This window comes from Stegostoma tigrinum, chromosome 2 (assembly GCF_030684315.1).
Source record: "Stegostoma tigrinum isolate sSteTig4 chromosome 2, sSteTig4.hap1, whole genome shotgun sequence".
Lineage (NCBI taxonomy): Eukaryota > Metazoa > Chordata > Chondrichthyes > Orectolobiformes > Stegostomatidae > Stegostoma > Stegostoma tigrinum.
Genome location: NC_081355.1, coordinates 8,620,675 through 8,640,758, shown reverse-complemented (window position 1 = coordinate 8,640,758; position 20,084 = coordinate 8,620,675). Strand labels below are relative to the sequence as shown.

At 39.9% G+C, this 20,084-nt stretch overlaps 1 protein-coding gene across 3 annotated transcripts in view; it reads left to right on the top strand.

Annotated features, from left to right (window-relative positions):
* Positions 1-20,084, top strand: part of ulk4 (unc-51 like kinase 4) — a 416,752-nt gene that overhangs the window by 259,847 nt on the left and 136,821 nt on the right. For all 3 annotated transcript variants that reach the window (XM_059652139.1, XM_048563177.2, XM_059652146.1), the window contains one exon: positions 4,314-4,362. In XM_059652139.1, the coding sequence (XP_059508122.1) occupies positions 4,314-4,362 (49 nt within the window). The remainder of the gene's footprint in view (positions 1-4,313; positions 4,363-20,084) is intronic.

Here is a 20,084-nt window from a genome sequence, read left to right as displayed (position 1 = left end):
GAATCTCGAATACTTTAGCTGCCCTCTTTAATAAGGTTAAGTCCTGAATATAAAGTATCTATCTTCAAGGCACAAATAGATGGATTTCTAATTATTAAGGAGTCAAGGTTTCTGAGGATAAGTAGGAACTGAATGGACCAAATTCCCTGCTCTGTTCCAAATTATGATATTTATATAGCTTTCTTTAGCATTGAACTGTGTTCCAAAGCACTTCATAGGAGCATGGGAGAAATGATGACTGCTGAGACTAAGAAATGGCAGCTCTAAAGATAGAATGAAAACTTGATGAAACACATTCAGATAGGTTTTAAGGATTGTCTTTAAACTTCAAGAGCATGGTCTCGCGCTAATGAAATGTCTGGCTGCTTATGTTCAACCAAAGAGATTGGAGTTAGTGGATTGAACGATAATTGCCAGTCATATTCAGCAAAGTCCATTGATAAACACAAATTAGTAATCCAGAGGTTAGGAATACAAATCCCATCATAGTAACTTTTGAAACTGAGATAAATGAATCTGGTAATTGCTGGCATCCTAGTCAAGAAAAAAATGACCATTAAAGGATGTACAAATGTCCTCAAAAGAAAGGATGTGGTCCACAATATACAGTTGACTTTTAAAGCTCTCTGACAAATCATTCCATGCTATGTGTAAAAAGAAGAAATAATTGTTGAAGAAAATTAATCAAAAATAAAGACTTTAACAAATGGAATTCAGAAAGCTGAAATAAAAGCCTATTTTTAGCAGGAGATAGTAAGAAATGCAGATGTTGGAGTCAGAGATGACACAGTGTGGAGTTGGAGTAACACAGCAGACCCAGGCAGCATCAGAGGAGCAGGAAAGTTAACGTTTCGGGTTGGGACTCTTCTTCAGAAAATTACCTTTCAGGTCGGGACCCTGTATGAAGAAGAGTGCCAACCCAAAACGTTAACTTTTCTGCTCCTCTATGCTGCCTGGCCTGCTGCGTTCCTCCAGCTTTGTTTTTTAGTCAAGCTCAAGTTAGTTAATAGAAAAACAAAGTAAAAACAGGAATTAACTTACCAGGGAAGTCTAAAGTCCAAGAATTCTTGACTTTGACAGAAGTGACAAAAGTGCAAGTCTCTCTTCCTCCTTCACCCACTGTTTATAGACTAGCAATTATGTATTTTAACAGCAGTTTCCTGGTCTACTAAATATCCTACCTTCTTTAAATGTATTGATTTACAAGGTGTGGCCCAGCGTTTATTGTCCAGAAGATAGTTAAGAGTCAAGCACATTCCTGTTGGTCTGCAGCCACATGTAGGCCAGATCTGGAAAGGATGGCAATTTTCTTTGCTAAAGCATTCATAAACCAGTTGGGTTTTTTTTCCAACAGTTGTTTCATGGTTATGCTGGCCTCTTTACTCCAGATTTTTATTGAATTCAAAATCCACCATTTGCCCTGGTAAGGTTTGAATCTGGTTCCTCAGGACGTTACCTGGGTCTCTGCAACATAGTCTTGCGATAATGCCACTATTGCCTCCATTACCCTTGCTGAAAATGCCACACACCAATGTTCAATATTCTGCACTAGCTCTAGTGAAACAGCCAAGATGTAGGGAAAACTGGATCATGGACAATGACCCAAATGAATCAGCACCTTTCAAAAAGGGAAGGTAAAAATCATCTCATTTAATTTTAAACTAGGTTATTTGGAATCTGGTTCCTTTGTGAGTGCAATTATGGCCTACCATTTCTTTGTAATTTTTTTTAATCATCTCCCTAAATGGATGGGTGTAAATTGCAGGTTAACACAGTGCTTGGAAAATTGGATCTTTCAAAAGCCTACCTTATGAACAAAATAGTACTTGCAACCATGTAAAACCATTTCACAAACTCTGGGATAATACAATGTGAGGCTGGATGAACACAGCAGGCCCAGCAGCATCTCAGGAGCACAAAAGCTGACGTTTCGGGCCTAGACCCTTCATCAGAGAGGGGGAATGGGGTTCTGCAAAGCGGTCCCCAAGCCTCTGCTTGGTTTCCCCAATGTAGAGGAAGCCACACCGGGTACAATGGATACAGTATACCCCATTGGCAGATGTGCAGGTGAACCTCTGCTTAATATGGAAAGTCATCTTGGGGCCTGGGATGGGGGTGAGGGAGGAGGTGTGGGGGCAAGTGTAGCACTTCCTGCGGTTGCAGGGGAAGGTGCCAGGTGTGGTGGGGTTGGAGGGCAGTGTGGAGCGAACAAGGGAGTCACGGAGAGAGTGGTCTCTCCGGAAAGCAGACAAGGGTGGGGATGGAAAAATGTCTTGGGTGGTGGGGTCGGATTGTAGATGGCGGAATTGTCGGAGGATGATGCGTTGTATCCGGAGGTTGGTGGGGTGGTGTGAGAGAACGAGGGGGATCCTCTTTGGGCGGTTGTGGTGGGGGCGAGGTGTGAGGGATGTGTTGCGGGAAATGCGGGAGACGCGGTCAAGGGCGTTCTCGACCACTGTGGGGGGGAAAGTTGCGGTCCTTGAAGAACTTGGATATCTGGGATGTGCGGGAGTGGAATGCCTCATCGTGGGAGCAGATGCGGCGGAGGAATTGGGAATAGGGGATGCCCACCGACTCCCACAGCTACCTAGAATAGACCTCCTCCCACCCACCCTCCTGCACAGCCACATCACAAATTCTGGGCATTACAATGAATTTTAAAGCCAATAGAATTTTTTTGAAGTGTAGAAAATGTTACTTTGTAGATTATTTTTGATGATGTTGGTAAATTAAATTTGTTGCACATCTCTTGGCTTAAGATCAACACACTTTTTGTAAAAAGGCTAAAACGACCAGCTTTTGGATTTTACCTCATCACAATTCATGACCTTTTATTCATTCTGCTATTGTTTGTTTGCATATCTTGTAAAGTATTCAAGTGTATTTTGAATTTCTAGCTTTGATCAATAAGACAGGCAGTGAGTCACTTCCAATAAACTCTAACATGAGATACACAAAGACTCAATTACCAACTGCATTAGTCAGTGATCGGTGTTATGGATCACTCACCTCTCAATTTTTGTTGTATAGTTATTCACACTGAGCCATTCATTTATGTATAAAGTCAGAAGTCACACTATACCAGGTTATAGTCCAACAGGTTTATTTGGAATCACAAGCTTTCGGAGTGCACCCCCTTCGCCAGGTGCTGTGGGAGACCAGGGCGCGCACACACAGAGTTTACAAGATTAGATATCAGAAGCGTGTTAGACGGTGTGTAAAGTGTTTATAAAGTCAATGTCACTGTTGTGCTGTCATTACAATCAGCCAGAGCCATAGGACTATATGAAAGGTGACATTCAGGTCAGACACCGAGTTGTAGGTGTAAGACTTTGCTCAGAATCTGTCTCAGAGTTTATTCCAAAATCTAGAACTTTTTAGATGCCACACTGACTGTGACTACAAATTGTGTGTGTGTGAGAGTGAGTGAGTGAGTGTGGGTGGGTGTGTGAGTGAGTGAGAGGGAGAGAGAGCATGTGTGACATGATGTGCGTGTTTGTGTGAGAAAGTAATAAGTAATTCAGAACATAACAAACTAATTAAGGTAGAGTGATCATAACAATTTATCAAAGTGTTGCTGTCAAAACAGGACAGTAAGGAAGATTTTACAGAGATTGAATAGTGTGGTGGAATCACCTGAGAGTGTGACATGAGCCCAAGATCATTGTTAAGGCTGTCTTCATGAATATGAAACTTGGCTATCAGCCTCTGCTCGGCGATTCTGGGTTGTTTTGTAATTTAGAGTCCGCCTTGTCTCGAGGATGCTGAATGCCCTTGATCACTGAAGTGTTCCTCGATTGGGAAGGAACATTCCTGTCTGGTGATTGTTGCATGGTGTCTATTCGTCTGTTGTCAAAGCGTCTGTGTGGTCTCTCAATATACCGTGCCTCAGGACATCCTTGCCTGCACCGTATGAAATAGACAACAGTGGCCAAGTCACATGAGTATCTGCTGTGAATGTGGTGGGTGGTGTTCCCACATTTGATGATAGTCTCCAAGTTGTTGATCTGACATTTCTTGCAGAGGTTGCCCTTGATCTGTCAGCTTATGAACTCTCTGTCTGTGTGCCCTGCTCTCCCACTGTACCTGATGAAGGGGCTGCACTCTGAAAGTTTGTGTGTTTCCAAATCTACCTGTTGGACTATAAACTGGAGTCGAGTGACTTCTGACTTTGTCCATCCCAGTCCAACACTGGCACTTCCACATCATGACCACTTTATATATCAGTAGCATGAACGGTGTTGTACCTTTTAATGAAGGTGAAAACATGCCTGTGTTCTAATTAATGTGATACGAATTATTTACATTTCCAGATTAATCGAAGAAAGCCAAGTTGTGCCTATACTGTTTCAGATTATTTCGGTGAGTACTAAGTATGAAACGTTTTTTTGTTCCTCCTCTTTTAGTCATTAAATGCAATCCATCTTCTTTAGTGCACAGAAACCACTTTATCATTGTTTAACCACTTTTGGCCTGGCTTGTGGAAATATCCAATATTTAACAAATGTTTCTGAAATTATTCAAGATTTTCAGTGTGTTATAAAAGAGCTTTTCTAATCGATAACAAATGTGAATGAACTAAAGATTATCATTAGAAGACCATTGGCAAAATTAGAAGAATATTTTTAACAGGAACAGAACCATGGAATACTGTAGCATGAATGAATCGGCAAATATAAGATAAAGGGCCAGGGAAAGCTACAGTAGGGCACCCGTATTGTGCACTAATAATTATACTTTCCCTATGCATCCTTCAGCCAAGGATAAATTTGCATATACATTGCTGATAACAGTGCACCTAAGTCAGTGGAACATTTAAGATGTTGGCGAGCCCTGGTGTGAAAGTGTTATCGCCTCAACCATTTTGTTTAAAGATTGAGAAAGAAACAAGGTAAATTAGAGTCAAATTATGCAAAAAAAGCAACAAAGAGAGAGAATGGGGAAAAATGGAATTAGGAGAATCATAAAGTCAAAGACAGGTACAGCACGGAAATAGAGCTTTCGGTCCAACTCGTCCATGCCAACCAGATATCCGTAATAAATCTAATCCCATTTGCCAGCTTTTTGGTCCATATCCCTCTAAACACTTCCAATTCATCTACCCATCCAGATGCCTTTTAAATGTTGTAACTACACCGGCCTCTACCACTTCGTTTGGCAGCTCATTCCTTACCTGCCACCACCATTTGCATGAAAAAAAATGTCCTTTTATGTCCCTTTTAAATCTTTCCCCTCTCACCTTAAACCTATGCCCTCTAGTTTCGGAATTCCCCCACCCCAGGGAAACGACCTTGGCTGTTCACTCTATCCTTGCCCATTATGATTTTATAAACCCCTATAAGGTCACCTCTGAGCCTCATGCGCTCCAGGGAAAATAACCCCAGCCTACTCAGCTTCTCCCTACAGCTCAAATGCTCCAACCTGGCAACATCCTTGTAAATCTTTTCAGAACCTTTTCAAGTTTCACAGCATCCTTCCTGTAGCAGGGAGACCAGAATTGAATGCAGTATTCCAAAAGTGGCCTAACCAATGACGTAACACCCCAACTCCTACGCTCAATGCATTGACCAATAAAGGCAAGCATCCCAAATGCCTTCTTGACTATCCGATCTACCCATTTTCAAGGAACTATGTACTTGCACTCCAAGGTCTCTTTGTTCAGCAACACCCCCCAAGTCCTTACCATTAAAAGTTCTGCGCTGATTTGCCTTCCCAAAATGCAGCACCTCACATTTATCTAAATTAAACTCCATCTGCCACTCCACAGCCCACTGGCCCATATGATCACGATCAAGAGAGAAAGAAGAAAGAGACAGAAAAGCAATTATAAGCATCAGCTAATTTGGTAACACAGCAAAGCATCGCTTATTCAGAGGGACCTGGCAAAAAAAGTCAAATAAATTAATTTATTAAATTAAATTAATAACTAATGTTCATTTTCTGTCACTGGAGAGAAGGCATCAATATAACAATTCCTTTTCTCTTGACATACTGAGTTTATGCAAAGTTGAATTTTATTGCAGTTATATTGAAACTTCAAGTTTGTTTGATAGGGGAGAATCTGACAGTGAGTCAACTAATTTATTTGTGAACTTTGTTACTTCTTCATTCCTGAGGCAATTTTGATTTTTCTGGAGTAATTTCAGATGTCCTCTGGCACCTCAACCAAGTTGCACCTCTTCATGTTTGAGTCTTACCTTTATAGAATCACAATTCAGCGCAATAAAGATTACTCCTCCCACATTTTCTTCCACTAGGTATACTGAAAAACAATCAGAAGTAGGAGCCCTGGGGTTGAAGATGTTTTGTCACATCTAACAGAATGAAGTTTCAAACTTGCCAAATGGAATGTGAAATTCTGTACAGTTATTGCATTGCTACAGTGAACAAACAAAGATTGCAAAATGAATGTTTCATGGTGAGCTAATATCTGGTATGTTAATGAGGGCATTTAGTTTCCGGCACACAAGCTAAGTATGTGTAGAATAAGTTGGCCATTTTGTGACATGGGATCATTCTTGTCTCCTGTACTGACAGGGGGCTCTGTAAAGCATGGGTCAAGTCAATGTATACTGGCAAATTGAGCAAGGTTTTGATTTTAAAACTAAGTTTGTATTGTCTTTCAATTGGTGGCTTAATTTGAGGAAGAAAGGATGGGAGTGAGTTATTGTTTTGCAAATTTTCTGAATGATGCCCTGCTTTGCAGGCTTCAAAGAATATTTACAGTTTAGGTTTCATTGTGTATAAAAATGGATTGTACCTTAATTGTGCTCATCCGCCTTATCCATCTTATTCAACCATAAGTTAAATTATATTGAAAAACGACCCATAGTTGATCTCTGCCCTGTGCCAAAATCTCACCATTGCCCTAGATATGACAATATGGTCACTGAACTACTCAGTAGAGGAGAGATAGAGAAAATTTCTGGTTATATCAAATGGCCCCTGATGCAAGAGTTTAAGAACCTTTTGTTTGATGTGCATGGCAATACCTGCTATCAAGCAATAAAAGTATAGCTATAATTATAGGCTACTTTAATCTGCATATGTATTGGGCAAAATTAAATCAGTAACAATACCATAGAGGAGAGATTCCTGGAGTGTATATGAGACAGTTTTCTGGATCAGTTCATTGAACATGGAGGCCAAGCTAGAGCTGATATTTTGCAATGAGAAATGGATAATGGGCAATCTAGCTGTGTGAGGCTCCATGGGGATGAGTAACCATAATGTAATGGAATTCTTCATTGAGATGGAGAGTGATATAGTTGATTCTGACACTAGGGTACTGAATCTAAATAGAAGAAACTATGATGGTATGAGACATGAGTTGGTTATGATAAATTGGGGAATGTTACTTAAAGGAATGACAATGGATAAGCAATGATAGACATTTAAATAATGGAATGAAAAACTGCAACAATTTCTCATTCCTGTCTAGCACAACAATAAAATGGGGAAGGTGGCCCAGACATGGCTAACAAGAGAAATTAAGGATGTTATTCAATCCAAGGAAGGATCATACAAATTGGCCGAAAGAGCAGCAGACCTGATTATTCTGAGCAGTTGAGATTTCAGCAAAGGGGGAGAAAAGATTGATTAAGAGCAGAACGTAGTTGTACGGTAGTAATCTTGCGGGGACCAAACAAACTGATTGTAAAAACTTCTGTAGGTATATGAAGAGAATAAGATTAGTGAAGACAAATGTAGGTCCCTTACAACCAGAGAAAGTTATAATGGGAAGCGAAGAGATGACAAACCAATGAAAGCATATTTTGGTTCTGCCTTCACAAAGGAAGACACAAATAATGTCCCAAAAATGTTGGGGAACATATGATCTAGTGAGAGAGAATAATGGAAGGAACTCATCTCATATTCCACTTGGGAACCCTGAAGCCTAATGGTGACAATGTGGATTTCACAAGCTTCAAAATCTCCCCTCCCCCCACTGCATCCCAAAACAAGCCCAGCTCGTCCCCGCCTGCCTAACCTGTTCCTCTCACCTATCTCCTCCTCCCACCTCGAGCCACACACCCATTTCCTACCTACTAACCTCATCCCGCCCCCTTGACCTGTCCGTCCTCCCCAGACTGACCTCTCCCCTCCCTACCTCCCCACCCATACTCTCCTCTTCGCCTATTTTCTCCTCTATCTATCTTCAGTCCGCCTCCCCCTCTCTCCCTATTTATTTCAGAATCTTCTCCCCATCCCCCTTTTCTGATGAAGGATCTAGGCCCGAAACCTCAGCTTTCATGCTCCTGAGATGCTGCTTGGCCTGCTGTGTTCATCCAGCTCCACACTTTGTTATCTTGGATTCTCCAGCATCTGCAGTTCCCATTATCTCTGATCACAATTTTAGCCAGAACAAACAGGGCATTTTCTGAGTGGCAGCCAGTGACTAGTGGGGAACTGCAGGGATCAGTACTTGGACCCCAGCTATTCCAAATATAATTAATGATTTAGCCTGAGGAAACTAAATGTAATATCTCCAAGTTTGGAGATGACTTAACGCTGGGTGGGAGAGTGAATTTTGAGGCTGATGCATAGATGCATCAGTGTGATTTGGACAAGCCGAGTGGGTGATCAGAAGCATGGCAGATGCAGTAAATTGTGGATAACTGTGAGGTTATCTACTTTGGTAGCAAAAACAGAAAGGCAGATTACTATCTGAATGTCGCTAAATTGGGAAAGAGAGAGGTGCAAAGAGACTTGCACACCAGTCGCTGGAAGTAAGCATGTAGGTGAAGCAGGCAATAAAGAATGCAAATAATATGTTGGCCTTCATAGTGAGAGAATTTGAGGACAGGAGCAGGAATTTTTTGCTGAAAGTGTACAGGCTCTGGTGAGACCGCATCTGGAATATTCCGTGCAGTGTTGGTGTCCTGAGCAAGGATGTTCTGTTTGTGGGGGGAGCGTAACAAACATTTACCAGACTGATTCTTGAGATGGTGGGACTGATGTTCGAAGAGAGACTGGATCGGTTGGGACCCAGAGGTCTCAATTTAAGGATACGGGGTGGGCAAATTCTTAGAGGACAAATTTTTTCACCTGGAGAGTGGCGAGCCTGTGGAATTCTCTCCCACAGAAAGTGATTATGGCCTAAACATTGAATGTTTTCAAGAAGGAGATGCAAATAGTTCGTAGAGCTAAAAGGATTAATGGGTATTGGGAGAAAGTGGGAACAGGGTACTGAGTTGGATGATCAGCCATGATTGCATTGAATGGTGGAACCAACCTGAAGGGCTGAATGGCCAATTCCTGTTCCTACTGATTCAACTGTAATGCCAACTTGGGAAGGTTACTGGTGGGTGTCTGCATCTGTGAAAGCTTACCCAAGCAACAAGTGTAAGTCCTGATTTACTGAAATTTTTTGCAAAGTAATAGACAAGTAAATTGTCATTTACAACCTTTGACAACCATTATGGTTCTTCATTGAACATTGGATCCCCAAAATCCAGCTGTTGTTTTTGGATCAAGGATGCCCAGGATATCAAACAGGTTCTATACAACACTAAAGTTACCTGCAAAATGGAAGGTTGCATCAGCCACAAAATCCACTATAGAACACCTACAATGAATATAGAAAGATGTACTACAAGTATGATAGAGGTGTAATGGACATAAATGAATGGTCAACCGAAGCATGTATGATAGCATCTTCAAAGAGGATAATATGACAACAGTGGCAGAAAGTGGTGAAACAGAGTTACTTAGGGGGCAAATTCTAAAATTTCGACACTGAAGACGTGGTTGTAGTTGTTGGGTGAAGGAATGAGTGTGTATAAAAATGCAGAGTTGTCAGAGGAGTGTAGGGATGAGAAACCTGTGTAAAGAGGAGGAACAAGGGCATTTTAAACAAGAGGATGAACACTTTAAATACAGGGTATTGTATCAGTGCAAGTTTCAGAGTCTCGGCATGATTCGCATAAAATAACACAAAGCTTCTGTTGTAATTACACATTTGTAGTTTCTGGTGTGAAATGCCAGTTATCTGTGCATGCAATTTTATACCAGTGAATAAGAGAGTTTAGTTAAATTGGTGCAATAAATTGGAAAACAGCTGTAAGTTGATTATTTTAAATATTAATAATTTGATCATTTGAATTGGGGTGTGTACAGAAAAGATTTATGTGAATGAGACTTCCGATGTGTAGATATATTGGCAAAGCTGCGGTTCTTCTTCAAGAAGTGAAGGTTCAGAGGGGATTTGATTGAGGTGTTAAAATCAAGAAGGGCCTGAACAGAATCGATAAAGAGAAATTGTTCCTATTGGTGAAAGGCGTGAAAGCCAGAGAACACCAGTTTAAGACGATTGACAAAAGAACCAAAGGTAACGCAAGTAAAAGTTACACATTGAGTGGTTAGGATCTGTAATGTACTACCTTAGAATGTGATGAAGGCAAATTGAATTGTGACTTTCAAAAGGGATTGATGATTACTTGAAAGGAAAAAAAATTGCAGGGTTGTGAGGTAAAGTTGGGAGAGTGAGAACTGCTGAATGGCTCTTGCAGAAAGTCAGCACAGACGACCAGACAGATAGCCACCTTCAGTATAGTAACAAATTCATGATTTTATGAAGTATTCAGTCCAAAGGTTAAAAACATTTTTTTTAAAATTACACACCGTAAGTTCAGACCCAATTATTGCGCATTCATGGCACACTCATCGGCATCGGTATTTGTATGTGAATGGCATTTTAGGAGCACACAGCTAAAAGCAAACAACAGCATTTTGATCGCTAACATTGAAATCTGTGAAAACACTGGAGACCTGCATTATATTCTACTCTCTTTCTTTAAGAAAAGGATAGTTCTAATACCATCCTCTATGTTGTCTGCATTTAGTGCACAGCCCCAGGAGAATGAGACTAGGTTTGTGCTTGTTCTCTGCCTCATTAGTGTGCGTAATAGAGATCTTGACTAGGTGAATGGCATTTCTGTTTCACGGGTTCTTACATGTGCAAGCTGCTGCAGAATGGGACTTTAATGATGTCTTAACAAACTTGACTACAGTATGAAAAGCAGTCTTCATCTTGCTGATACTTAGGTCTCACAGTTGATGGACAGCCTATTGTATAGTTCAGTCTCTAGAGGAGGTTTTTAATAGAAGTGAAAATGAGCTTTTCTGATTGTGGGAAATAAGCTTGCTGTAAACTATTAAACCCAAAAATCTATATGGTAGTAGTAATGAGTGTACTGTGGAAATGATCATTATTGTGGTCAAATGAAACTTGGCACAGAACCACGCACATATTGCAACTATTTAGAATGCGTGAAGAACAGTGCATAGAGCATACATTATATTTTGTCACAAAAACATGCACTCTCCTTCCTCATTTAAAAGACTTACTTTTTTGTCGATCAGTGAAGGTTATTGTCCTTATTATGTATGGGCTAAGCTGATGGACAGAATCCACACCATGGCAGAACACTGATTGAAGGAATCTACAGGTGAAGGCTGCCAAGTCTTATTATGGATGGTAAGAGGAAGATGTGAATGGAATGTTTCCTTATTGTAATATGACAGGTTGAAATATTTACCTGTTACTAAGGGACGTGATCATTTGTCACAGCCATTAGCTTGTGGTTTTCTGCATAAAGCATTAGGTAGTCAATGTTTAAACTTTTGAAGTTGTGCCAGATCTTAGATGTTTTGTTGTCATATCAATGTCTCCATCACTTATGCTCCATAGTCCCAATATCACTGGGAGCACAGGCATAATAGGTAATAATAATCCATCATTAATATCTTTGCCTTTATGGAAAATAGTACATTACCAAGGTGAGTACATTGGTAAGACAAGTGTTTGTACTGATCAGTGTGTATTGCTATGCAATTATTGTGCACCTTCATATCAGAGATGCAAAATTAAAAGAAACTCCCATCATGGGGCTTTGCAGATTACAAGGAAGTAAAGGTCCACAACATTATTACAAGCTTGAGATATACGTAATAGTTCTAACTATATTAAGGTTTAAGTTTTTCCTTTTTCTATAATCATAGTTCAGATAGGTTGCTGGAGGAAAACTGTTTTAATGAAAACTTTGTGATAGTAGTTCATTTCATCTTTTTAAGAAAATATGGAGCAATAAGTATACTGGACTGTACCTATCATAAATACACTTTGCTATTGATAACAACAGCAGTTTTAAGCAGCTTAATCTGTTATAGAAAAACCTTATAAAACATTTTCAAATGTTGCCTCGCTAGATATTAGGGACTGGGTTAGATGCTTATTATGAAATTGAGATTTACTTTATAATGCAGGCAGACTACTGGGTTTTGTCATAACTTGGGGGTTGTTGGTGAATGAAAGAATCAAAAGCGTTTTGTTACTGTCTACAACTTCGTGACTGTTTCTGATTTGAATGTGTTATAAGCCACACTGAATCAAAGCCATTGTGCAAGAAAACGGTTTCGTGAACTTTGAAACAAATTAGCATAATTTTTTGAATTTATTACAAATTAAAAATTTATTAGCTTGCTTGATGGAATGTCCATTGCTCCATCATGATTCACAAAATGTATTTACTCGACACTGAGTTTATAGTTATAAATTATTCCAGAAATATTTCCTCCTCTTGCAACTCTCAACAGTCTGGTTATTTATAAGTCAGACATGTTATGAAATCACGTCGTTTTTATTCATAGATAAAAACAGGAATTGTTGGATAAGCTCAGCAAATCAGGTAGCAACTGTGGGGAGAAATCAGAGTTAACGTTTCAGGTTGAGTGACCCTTCCTCAGAACTGAGCTTTTTTTTCAAAATTTACAACACTTGTGATGCTGAAATATATTTCGTCATTCTATGCTTTGGTTTTCATCATTATCCAAAGTGCCTAATTTACATTCAAGCTCTTTGTAAATTAGCAAGTACTTACAGGTGCAGGGGTTAACTTACTAAAGAAACGGAGAAATATTAGACTAGATTTTCAGATGTATCACATTGACAGGACAACAAATTGCACCCACATAATGCCTTTAAAATAAAAATAACCCCAAGGTATTTCTCCCAAGGGGATAAGTGTGGCATATTCTAAATCTGCCAAGAAGAGGTTAAGAGGCTGCAAAGACTTAATCAAAAATGTTTTAAGTTGAAAGGACAGTTGAAGAAAGTTTAGGATAGGGATTCCAGAGAGTAGGACTTAGATAATTGAAAGTGATATTGCCAACAATGGGACGAAATGAAGAGAGAGTTGGAGAGATGATGTACAGGAGACTGGATTCAGATGTACAGTGAATTTTGGATGAGATTTTTTCAGAAGGAGGGGGATGAGGATGCAGGATTGGTTAACAAAGCCCCAATTAATGGGTTTGCAAAACTTAGTGAGAAATTGTTTCTGATAATGTTGGACTTTGTGAAGAAGACAAGATAGAATGTCAACTAATCCTAATAACAAAGTCACACTATGAGGATTTCAGAAGTCTAGGAGCTGAGGTAGACAAGAGCAAGCAATAATGAGCAGTAGGTATCGTAATGATAGGTGATCTCTGTGATTGTGGGATGTTGGGTTTGGAATTCAATTCAGGGTAACTGTTACTGCCCTGGATATGGAGCATAAACAATGGCATGGATTATTGAATGAAATTGCCTGTTTCAGTACTGTTACGTAATTTGCCCTCTTCAAGAAGCCTCAAATGAGACATGCTCAAGTTATCCTGTCAGAACAGCACCACTACAGGTCACTGGAACCTTGTTTGACAAGGCAATCAATTTCACATGTTCTAGTAGAAAATTCTTGAAGGACAAGAGGCTGTTGTTATTCCAGGCTTTCCCTGGAGGCTTATTGGCTCAGTGTCTTAATCACTTCACTTACACACACTCTCACTCATAATAAACATTATATGTAGATGAAGAAAAATATGACACATGATTTCAATTGTGTAATTACCTCAGTTTCTGTTTGTAGCAGGACTATAATTTCTTAGTTGAGTTGATGCTTTGGCAGGAGTGAAACTGTTGAAAAGCAGATTGTAGTACCCTATGAGACTTCTTTTCGTTGAATTGCCAGGAGGTTCGTTGTTGCAGCTGGTTTTTGGCTTTTCTGAGGAGCTTTGTGCTTCTGGTGTTATTTTTAAAGTGGACAACAGGATAACTTTCTCATAATATGACTTATACAAACTCAAATACTTGTTTGAACAAAATAAAGGTATGTTGATTGCACATCTTGGTTGGCATTTGACACTTAAAAATTCACCCACTGTTGTTTGAATAAGGGGCCACTATAATACAAGGAAAGGCTAATGGAAACCATTTTACAATTACCTAACACCAGTTGTATTTCAATACTTTTTGTCTGAAAGATTTGTCAACTGATGTATATGTTATTGTTCTTTCATTGATAGCCTATCTTTAAAAGAGGGATGTGTAATTCCTCTGGTAGTGAAAGTCTATATTTGATTCGGCATTTGTTTGAGTCATCGGTACTGACCTGAGCTGGCAGTGTCTAAGGCTACATGGTTTGCAATGGGCATTTCTACAGTTTGTTCTTGTTCACATTTTGGTATTGCCTGAAAGTTCATAATGTCCTGAAGTATGACCTAATTCACTTGCGAAGGGGCACTAAAACCAAAAATTTCCCTTGGTGAGCATAAGAGTTGTGTAGCTGTACAGTTACATCTGTGTGAATGAGTGTGATGGATCGATGCAAGAACAGAAGGATAACTCCTGGAACTTGAAAGGTCTATTTTGTCACACACTCCACTTGGACAGGATATTCAGAGTGGCTTTTGCCAAGATAGAGAAAGTCTAGTTATTTTATTGAATAGTTACTGCCGAGAAGGAGGCCTTTTGGCCCCTTGTGAGCATGCTAGCTCACTATAAGAACAGCACAGGGAGCCTCAATACCCTGTCCTTTCCTTTTGGCTCTGAAAATATTTTCTCCTCAGTAGCTTTCAAAACCCTCTTTTTAAATCCATGATTATGAGTGCCTCTATCATAATCTCAAGCAGTGAATTCCAGATTCGAAGTACTTGCTGACTTAAAAAGATGTTCCTCCTGTTACCGATGATTTTTTTACCGATCACCTTAAATTGTTGTCCTCTGGTTCTCAACCCTTCAAACAATGAGTTTTTCTTTATCTACTCTGTCTATCCTTTGTGTACACTTCTTTCAGATATCCGTTCAATTTATGTTTTAAGGAGAATAACTCACCTTCACCAACCTACCTGTATAACTCAAGTCTTTCAACCCTAGAAACAGTCTCATAAATCTTTCCTGCACTCTCTCTAAAAGATTCATGCCTTTCTGAAATTGAATTACCTGAATTAGAGATGCTGTTCCGGTTGAGACCAGTCAGAGTTTTAGAAAGATTCACCATAATTTTCTTGTTTTTACATTCCATACCTTCATACAGAAACCCAGGATCCCATGGTCCTTCATAATCCCCTTCTCAAATTTTTCTGCCATTTTCAAAGAATAGTATACTTGTATCTCCCAGTTTCTCAGTTTCCTTTAGAATTATGGCATTAATTTTATATTATATCTTCTCCTTCCTACCAGAATGCATCTTTTCATACTTTTTTAATGTAAAACTTTCATCTGCCATGTCTCTGTCCATCTCAGCAACCTGGCTATGACTTCGAAGTTCTGTGCCATCTGCACTTTTAAAATTGTGTCCTGCGCACTGAAGTCTAGTGATTAATGGGCTGAATCATTGAGGAATGAAAATCACATTTTGCTAGCCTTTTTGACTACCCATCCCCACATCTCCAAATTTCTGGCCTGAACTTATGATTTAGACCTCTTCAGAAGAACAGAGCATACTTGTCCAGGAAATCTTTCACCACCACACAGGATGAGTGCTAGAGGCCAAGCCATGTCCCCCTTTTACAGGAATCATTATCTTATTCTGGCGTTTAAAGACCCTGAAGGTGATTGACAAGCTGCAGAGAGAAGGTAAGTGGTTGATGTGGTATGGTAGTGGGTGAGGGTTGGGCAGCAGATGAGTGAGAGAGGTGCAAGTGCAGATAAGTGAGTGAGAAGATGGTGTTGGTCATGTTGGGGAGAGGCAATGGGTGTTTTGTCAATTGTCACGGTGGGTAGGTGGGGAGAGATGAGAGCACTTGCTTGTTGGGAGAGGAGGTCAAATGTCTGGAGAGAAATGATTGGATTTTGGGAATTTGGAGGTTCGGCCAGTCTGAATGGTTGGGGATCAGTAGTATACTAGCTAACAGTTAGAGCAGATTTTATTCCATCCATTTTTTGTTGAGTAATTGTCAGGTTAAGTAAATCAGAATCCTCTGAAATATCCAGCTCTCACACAGACATGGAAACTTGCAAAGGATTCCAGATACTGCACAATTACCTATTGGAAGTTTAACTGGCAGATAATTACCACGTAGTTTGGGTGCTGGAACATCCAAAGAGTCAGTGAATGTGTTTGTCATGGAATGATCTCTCTACAGTCCTTGTCCCCGGATGGTAGAACTCACTGGTTTGAAACGTCCTCTTTAGGAACCTTCATGAGTTACTGCTGTGCATCTCATAGGTGATGTTTATACTGCCAATGTACATCAGTGAAGAAGGGAGACATTGTTGAAGGTGGTGGATGGAGTGAAAATCAAGTGGGCTCCTTTGACTTGAGTAGCATCAAACTTCTTTGAGTGTCTTCTCGGAGCTGTACTCATTTAGGTAAGTGGAGCAAATTCTAGCAAAATCCTCATCTATGCCTTGCATACTGTAGTAAGGCATTGAGGAGTCAGCAACTGAGTCATATGCAACAGAACCTCTCAACTCTGACTTGCTGTGGTTGCCACCATACTTATAATGCTGTTCCAGTTCAGATTCTAGTTAAAAATAGCTTGCAGAATGTTGATTATGAAGAACCTAGTAATGGTATTGCCATTGGATGTCAAGGGGAGATAGTTAGATCCCCTTATTGCAAATAGTAATTACCTTGTGGGTGGTGATGTTCCTATGTATCTGCTGCTCTTGTGCTTCTGGCTGATTGTGATCACAAGTTTTGAATGTGCTGTTTACGGAGCCTTGTTAAGTTATTGCAGTGCTTCTAGGAGACCACACACATTGCTATTCCTGTGCAAATTATCATAAGATGTTGAAGCAAAAGTAGGCCATTTGGCCCCTTGAGTCTGCCCTGCTATTCAATGAGATTGTTGTTGATCTGATAATCCCCAGTCCACTCTCCTGCCTTTTCCCCATAATCCTTGATTCCCTTACTGATTGAAAATCTGTCTATCTCAGTTGCCCCTCAGTCCTTGCAAATTGCTGCATATTTCCAACCTCCCTTTGCTCTTCAAAAACATTGAATATATAGTCTCCCAGGAAAAGTTGCTTCTTTTACAGAAGTCCATCTTTAAGTCCCTAAATTTGGGTTTTCTACCTTCTGTCAATCCTGGAATGGTCTTGCAAAAGTCACAAGTGACATCATATGTGCAGCTTTTAACATGGACCAAACAAACCTTCTCCAAAATCTCTCATCTGCTGTGCAGCTGAATGGGACTGCTGTCAAGGTTCCATTCATCATCATTCACTCCTCTCCAGAGATTCAGCTTCACTAACTTCAATATTTAACATTGCTGTTCTCCAAGGATCAAAATTTGGCTACTGTTTGTTCACATTATCAGAAAACATGATATTGGATTCCAAACTTGCACTTCCTTACCAGCATCTCTTCACCCCATCATTGTCTTCATTTAAGTTGTTTGTCCAACATTCAGTCCTTGAAAAGCCGAAATTTCTTCCAATTAATTATTGATAAGATTGAAATTATCAATTTGATCCTAGCCACCAACTCATTCCTATTGTCTGATAACCATCTGAGGCTGATCTAGACTTTTTGCAACTTTGGCATGGTATTTGACCCTAAGGTAAGCTCCCAAATATGTATCTGCACCATTATTAAAACTATCTAATTTAATCTCTGAAATACCATCTGTCTCAATGTCTACCTTAGCACATGTGCTGCTGAAGCCCTCGTCTATGACTCTTTTAGACCTCACCATTCTGACATATTCGTGTTGAGTCTCTCATCTTTTAAACTCCAAAAACCTGAATGCATTGAAAACCCTGCCTGTATTTTGGCTTGCACCAAGTCCTGATCACCCATCCTTTTGCTTTCAGTGACTTATGGCAGCTCCTATCTAGGTAGCACAGTGATTTTGAAATTATCTTCTTGTTTTGAAAGCCCTCCTGTCTTCATAATATTCTCTAACCACAATCCTCTGAGATATCTGTTTAAGCTTTAATTTGATTAATTTTTGTCACATGTACCAATTTACAGTGAAAAGTGTTGTTTTGCAAAATATACAGACAGATCGTACCATACAAAGTGCATCAGGGTAGCAGGAGAGAGTGCAGAATTCTGTGTTACAGCTGCAGAGAAAGTGCAAAGAGAGAGATCAACATTAACATTTGCGAGGTCCATTCAAAAGTTTGATAACAGTGGGGAAGAAGCTGTTCTTGCATACGTTTGTACGAGTATACAAACCTTTATATTGCCTGCCTGATGGAAGAGGCTAGAAGCGAGTTAACCAGGGTCGGAAGAGCCTTTGATCAATTTAGTTGCTTTCCCAAGGCAACAGGAAATACAGGTAGAGGCAATGGATGGGAGGCTGGTTCGCTTGATGGACTGGGCTGTATTCATTACTCGTTGTGATTTCTTGCAGTCATGGGAAGAGCAGTTGCAATACCACACTGTGATGTATCAGATAGGATGCTTTTTATGGTGCATCTATAAAAATTAGTAAGAGTCTTTGTCGACATGCCAAATTTCCTTAGCTTCCTAAGGAAATAGAGATGTTGTGCTTTCTTGGCTATCGCATTGACATGGGTGGATGAAGACAGAATATCTGCATTCATTCAATTAAAACTTACTCCATATCCCTGAAAGTTACACTATAAGTTGCGAGCCTTCAGCTAAAGTGTAGATCCTAAACTCTAGAATTCCATCCTTAAAGGTCTTAATCTCTCTTTCTACCTTTAAGATGTTCCTTACTATTTTGTTCTTTTAATTATCTGAACCAACATCTTATGTGGCAAGGTGCCTTGGTCAGTTTAGATCTGAAGCTGGACAGTGGTTTGCAAACCAATATGATGCCAACAGCGTGGGTTCAATTCCCATCATCGACTGAGGTTATATTGAAGGACTGTCCTCCGTAACCTCTCCCCTCACCTGAGGTATGGTGGCCGTCAGATTAAATCATCACCAATTGTGTCCCTTTAAAGAGAGAGCAGTCCTATGGTCTGGTAAGACTATGGCAACACAGCAACAGGTATCTTAACCTGGGAAGTACTTAGGAATGTTTTTGTACATTATATATCACTTAGACAGGAGCTGATGATCTATCCCAATGTTTCAAGACCACTGTGTTGGACAAAACAACACACTGAATAAGGGTGAGGGGGCTAATGCAATACAATTTCACCTTCCCCATATTACCTTGTACTCCTGTCAAGCTACGGTCAGATGGGAAGAAATGTTTTGTGTGTACTATGTTGTCCACTCTTGCCTGCCTCTTGGTGGGCAATTTAAAAGTGCATTTGCTGAAGTCCATATCAATGTTGTATTTTCACTTGGGTTAGCAAATTGAAAGATGACAGAAAAGAAATGAAGGAATTCAAAATTTGTAGGCCATTCATGCCACCATCTGGTAGATCATGTCAAGCTACATGTCCCTTTGGCCGATCACAGTAGGCAGAGTTCCGTACTCAATCAGCCCATGCTTGCAAAACCAAGTATATATTGTCTAATAACAAAGTGTGGAGCTGGATGATCTCGGATTTTCCAGCATCTGTAGTTCCCACTATCTCTGATCACAATATATTGTCTAATGCTTGATGTGATTTTGTTATTGGACGGGAATTGTTGAAAAACCCCAAATGTGCTAAGAATTATACTACCAAACGATTTTAGATTATCAGTTGGACTTTATTGCAGCTCGGAAATTAGAGGCTATATATACTCAAATGCAAGAACCAATCCTCTATAAGAAAAGGAACACGTATGGTATTACATCTTTGTGAAAATAAACAAAAGCCTGGGGACAGTAATACTTATTGCATTCTCAATGGCAATGCCTTAACCAATTAGAGTTGACCTGCCAACCAAGTGGTACCTTCACTT